General features: G+C 41.0%; 1 protein-coding gene across 1 annotated transcript in view; it reads left to right on the top strand.

The window, feature by feature from the left end:
- Positions 1-6,000, top strand: part of PRMT9 (protein arginine methyltransferase 9) — a 249,634-nt gene that overhangs the window by 25,980 nt on the left and 217,654 nt on the right. The window contains exon 2 of the mRNA XM_069242627.1: positions 2,702-2,850. Coding sequence (XP_069098728.1) covers positions 2,702-2,850 — 149 coding nt within the window. The remainder of the gene's footprint in view (positions 1-2,701; positions 2,851-6,000) is intronic.

Below are 6,000 nucleotides of genomic sequence, written 5' to 3'. Positions count from 1 at the left end.
GGAAGAATTATAAAATGTATTTCCCTAGATTAACAATGCTAATGTCATGAAAATAACTCTCAAACACAAGTGGTAAGAATATAGGATTAATTAGAGGTTGATTAGAACGTCTTATATATCTTAGTTTAATCAAAACAATTTAAGCAAATAATCTCCAAAATAATAACACTGATTAGCAACACCAGAATCAGTAATAATAGCAATGTATGGATTATTACAAACATTCAAAGAGTGTCAATATAAATCTTGAGCATTCGAAGTTAATACCCTCACTAATCACAAATTAGCATCAACCTGTTGAGCTTCATGTAAAAAGAATTTAGAAACACGAATTTAGGAAAATCACTCTAACTTGGATTATTATAAAAAATAAAATAAAAAAAACATTATTAGTATGCAGCAATCAAATTATAAATTGCAGCTGGTACCTGCAAAGCAAAAGAGACACATATAACATTACAATCTTATACGTTACCCCATTAACAACAACATGTAGTCTACTTTAACAAGGGGACACCATCAGGTATGTCTTCAGAGAATCGGCGCCTAACGACAGCCAAACCCACACTGCTAATGTGACTCGGACCATCAACAGGGACTCTGGAAGTCTGCAGTCACAAAGTCTAAAGTCTGACTAAAGAAAATCTTACTCAGGTTGTTATACTAATCTTCAAAAAGCTTATGATTGGTCAGTACATGGGTGGTTACGATTCAGCCAATAGTAATTCTAATTGATAACCTAAAATGCAATGACGTCACATTAACCAGAACATATTTTTCAATAGTAACTTTTCCTCTTCCATCTCGTCTGTAGCTCCATTGTTCCATCTCGTCTAAACTTCTCTTCTCAGGAAGAAACTTTCTCACTTGCTACATTCACTTCCATCCTCAAGGAAGAAACCACATATTAGTAACATTCTCAAACAATAGAACATTCAGCTTATACAAGAACTTGGTTAGAACATGGCCTTGTAAGACATAATGCAGCAGCCCACTAGGGGTAGCTGTGTACACATTTATCAAGCTATCTAGTACACTTTTATATAAGCACAGAACTATGGAAAATAACCACAACATTTAGTTAGAATTTTGCTCAGTTAGGAACAGAAATGAACTATGGCGACCATTTTCAAAAGTCACCCATTTTTTGCAGGTTAATTCACTATATAATTAATATACCAAAATCATTAATAAACATGTTTGAAAATTCACACTTTCACATGCTGCAAGCCCACTAGCAGCATTTAATTTACAAGCCCTGAGTATATGTAGTACGAATTTACTAGGGACTTATAAGTCATTTAAAAGTGCCAATTTCTACCCTGTCTAGAGCACAAACACTTTAGCATTGGTTAGCAGTTTTAAAGTGTGCAAAGTCCTAAAGCCAACAAAAACAAATTCAGAAAACACAAGAGGTGCAGGCAAAATGTTTGCCTGCAGAGAGGACCAAGTCCAACAGGTGATATCTGAGAATTGTATGATTTTTTTTCATTCCGTATGCATGGTCTGAAGAAGAAGAGTGTAAAGGGACCAGAGAAATTGGGAGGGACAGACACGAGGACTGATTGCTTTAAAAGAAATGGTGGAGTACCATTATTTGACTGCAGGCCTGGCAGCTTTTTGAGGAATGCAGGATAAGTGTATGGCTTGACTTAAAATAGTTAATGAAATTCCTAATTGTTGTGCAAACATCATTGCTGTGAGGCTGAAACAAATACATATAGGTGTTAGGTATGGAGTAGACAAATTAATTAAGACTAGTGGACATTTCAAGTGTTGATCTTAGTTTATGTGACTGCTCAAATTATTACTATAATAATGAGTACCATTGTTCTTATAGGTAAGGTTTAGCTACTGACAGTACATACTAAATAATCTTTTATTGTGAAACAATATACCAACACCTGTGTTTACTACTTCTAAAATCCGATGTGATGGGTCACACATCTACATTTTTCCGCTTCCTTTCTCATGTAACCAAGTCACCATCCTCTCAAGACAACAGATATTTCAAAGCATCTGTTTTCTGACCCCAGGCATCTTTATGACACCTTGTAACTTTTTTTCAGCAATAAATTCTGCCAGTCTGATTCACTCACAGCGTAGCATCGGTTGCGCTATTTGAGTAGTTGAACTTTTTTTTCATTTAGCAATATTTTGTTGACTTATGTCAGTTCCTTTTTTTCTGTTCAGTTTTACAGGGTTGTACTTTATATATTTTAATAATCGTCAGAACTGTATTTTCAATGTTTTTTTTCACCCCTCTTAAAGACAGCTGGTCTTACTGTTTCTTCGCTGAAACTTCAGAATTTGGTGTTTCGGTTTATAAGTGCTTATTAGCAATACAGTGTTAGCATTTGACATGACAAGCAGGTTTGGCTTGTAGCTTGAGTTCATATCAAAATATTTATTTTAAAAAGCTTGCTGCCTTGAAAAATGATTGCCTTCTGTATATAGTACACCTGTGAGTTAAATAATGTAACATGTCTTGATTCATTGTAGTTTTGAGAAGTAACTTCATAGGCATGATATACCAAACAATCAGTACCATGAGATGAGATAGAATTACTCCTCTGGAGAGAGCCTAAGTCCACTTTATTTTAAAGAATTGGTAGCAGTAGGTTTGCAGACAGCTGACTTTAATGTCCAAAAGTATGTGTATTATAACACTTTATTTTTTTTTTCTGTCCTCTTTCTTCAGGAAGCATTTCAGTTCACGCTTTTGAAGTGGGCTGAAGAGCTGAATAATCTGGCTCGGATAAAAGATTTATTTGATTGTTACGAGCAGGCCCTGGAGCTCTTCCCCAGAGATGAAGTTATTTGCAATAGCATGGGTGAACACCTCTTTAGGTTGGTAAGAGGACAAGTATAGATTTTGTACTAGTAAATGTATGGCCATGATGCTGATGCCCTTTTCTGATTTATTTACTATCTTCTCATTGCTTCAGAATTGCTAGTCCTTTGCTTTTAGTTCTCACCCCAAACCTATGAGGCTGTTTATCAAGGTTCTTTGGAAGAGTATGTGAAAATGTTTTCTTGTGAATTGGGATAGACATGTGAAACTTACTGGAGCCACCACCATGTGATACATTCAATATCAGTACAATGCACATGCGGTCAGTGACAGCTCATGTTTCTTGTAATTGAATCTGTGACGCCTTAAAATACTTAAAACTGCTAGGGCTTGACATTCTTTGTTTTTAAAACTCTTTTTATTGAACTTTGCTCATCATACACTGAATGCAGTAGTCAAATCATTCGTTTAGTGTGCACTTTAAGCAGAGCAGACAACATCATATGCATGGCAGTGACTTGTCTCTTATAAATGGAGCCTTTTGCGGCATTCTGGATGCACAATTCCTCAGATTGAGCACCCAAAAATATCAGCCCCCTCTTCCCATTTTCATCCCCACATACTCAATAGCCTTGGTAAGAACGCCTGTACCCCAACACCTTTTCCCATTTCATTAGGGCAACCCCTGCTCTGGTAGACCACCTGCTTTACCCATTGGCACCAATCCATGTCAGACTCCCAGTCTTCAACTCTGGGGAAGTGTCGCTGCGCCTCAAGCACGTGCTGTGTTGCACTTGGCCACCGCAATAACGAGCCAAATCCTTTGGTACCTAGGCCATGTTGCCTCACCTCTAATAAAAGGAGCCATTTCTCATCCAGAGGAATAAACTAAGTTGAGCACCTGGGCCGTTATTCGTACCACCCATGCGCAGCAGAATTGTATTTCCAGGTAGCCCTGAGCATGTGGCAAAAGGTACCCTCTTGCCCACAGCCCCTCAGCCAAAGCACAGAGTCCCCTCTCCCTATCTTGTGGAGAAGGGCTTTGAAGTAGTATGATCTATGTAATAGCCGCAATTGTACAAGCCTAAAGCGAGCTCTTATCCCTTGGGCTTAGCAGCTCCTTTCTCCACTCATCATCTTTCAAGTCCCCAGTGTCTCTTTCCCAGGCCTCTCTCAGGCCTATCATTGGATCAGAGGAGTTACTTACTGTTGTTTTCTAGATCATGGAGATGACCTTGTCTGTTAGTGGGCCTGAGAGGATGCGATACTCCAGTGGCTCTGCCTCAGGCAGCTGTTCCCCCATCCAGAATGTGTAGTAAAATGGCGTACCCCAGCTACAGGTACCTAAAACTCTTAGTCTCCACATTTTGTGTCTTGTTGCGGGATCTTGAATGCCACCAGGGACTGTACTCTCCATATGTTGCCCAGGCACTCAATTGGGGCCCATCACGAGAAACCTTCCAGGCTTCTAACCTTCCTCAAGCGGTCACTGTCCAGAGAGGGTTTTGGTCAGTCAGCTTACCCCCCAATCCTAGGTATTTAGTAGCCTCTCTACACTCTCACCACTGTCCCAGAGTCGGCAGGTCGCGCTCTCGCTTCCACCGTAGAGCACTGTCAGGTAACCCCTTCACCCCATTGCCTAACTATCAAACCGGTTGGCTGGCTCAGCAACACCCAATCATTAACAGCTACTGTTTGAAATGGGGTCTCTAGTTGGCAGTCATTTGCACCTTGTCCAATTAGAGACCCTAACTCTAGTCAGGGTAAGGAAGTCACACACCTCAGATAACGCCTGATTACCCCCTTGGTAGTTTGGCACGAGCAGTCTGGCTTATCTCAGATGCAATGTGTAAATTATTTGTACACACACACAGTAACATAATGAAAATACTACAAACTGACTCAACAGCAGTTTAGAGAAATAGCCAATATTTATCTGAGCAAAACAAGACCAAAACAACATACGCCAGTAAAGATACACATTTTCAAACATTAAATCTTAGTAACGCGCTTAGAAACACAATAGCTTCAACTGGGGCTATCTCTGTGGCTTGAGGGAATCGTTCTCAACAGTCCAACACCACTCACGAGGAGTGCGGGCCGGTCAGTGAGTCACACGGACCCCAGGTACAGTACCTTGGAAAACAGTGAGGAAACAAAGACATTGCATGGAGTTGGGGAGGTGAGGTGTCACCGGAGCCAGTGTGGCATCGGTTCCTTACTGCTACTGGGGAGGTGAGGTGTTGGTTCCTTACTGCTAGGCAGTGGAGGTGAGATGTTGGTTCTTAATATGGTTGCAAGGGAAGTGATGCAGATTTGGCAGCAAGCAGCAGGCCAGCACAACAAAGCAACAGTCAGAGAGGCAGTCTCTCCTTCAGCATCCAGCTCTTCTTCCTGGCAGAATGTCCTTGGTTTAGAAGTGTTCTAACTGTGTGGTGTCAGAGGTCCAGTACTTATATCCATTTCTGTCTTTGAAGTAGGCAAACTTCGAAGAGAAGTCTTTATAGTGCACATGACCCTGCCTTTCCCTTCCCTGGCCCCAGACACATTCCATGGGGTTGGCGACTGCTTTGTGTGAGGACAGGCACAGCCCTATTCAGGTGCACGTGTCAGCTCCTCTCACCACTCTAGCTCAGGAAGACCCATCAGGATATGCAGGGCACACCTCAGCTCCCTTTGTTTGACTGTCTAGAGTGAATGCAGAAACAGCTCAACTGTCATCCTGACCATGATGTGTATTCAGCAAACAGGCAGAGGCACCAAATGGTTAAGCAAGAAAATGCCTACTTTCTAAAAGTGGCAATTTCAAACTTACATCTTTTGGTGAAGTTGGTTTTTGAATTGTATTTTAAAATTGTGGGTTCAGAGACCCCAAACTTCTCATCTCTATCTGCTCCCCATGGAAAATTACACTTAAAAGATATTTCAAAGCAATTCCCATGTTACCCATGGGGAGGGGGGTAGTCCCTGCAATAGTGAAAAATTAATTTAGCAATATTTCACTATTGGGTCATGAAAAACACACCAGTACATGTCCTACCTTTTTAAACCCACTGCAGCCTGCAAATGGGGCTGCCTTGGACGTACTTTAGGTGGTGACTTGCATGTAGTAAAAGGGAAGGTTTGGGCCTGGCAAGTGGGTGCACTTGCCAGGTCGAAATGGCAGTTCAAAATTGCACACACAGGCACTGCGGTGACAGGCCTGA

Source organism: Pleurodeles waltl, chromosome 1_2 (genome assembly GCF_031143425.1).
Source record: "Pleurodeles waltl isolate 20211129_DDA chromosome 1_2, aPleWal1.hap1.20221129, whole genome shotgun sequence".
Taxonomy (NCBI): Eukaryota; Metazoa; Chordata; class Amphibia; order Caudata; family Salamandridae; genus Pleurodeles; species Pleurodeles waltl.
This window is presented reverse-complemented; position numbering and strand designations above follow the sequence as displayed.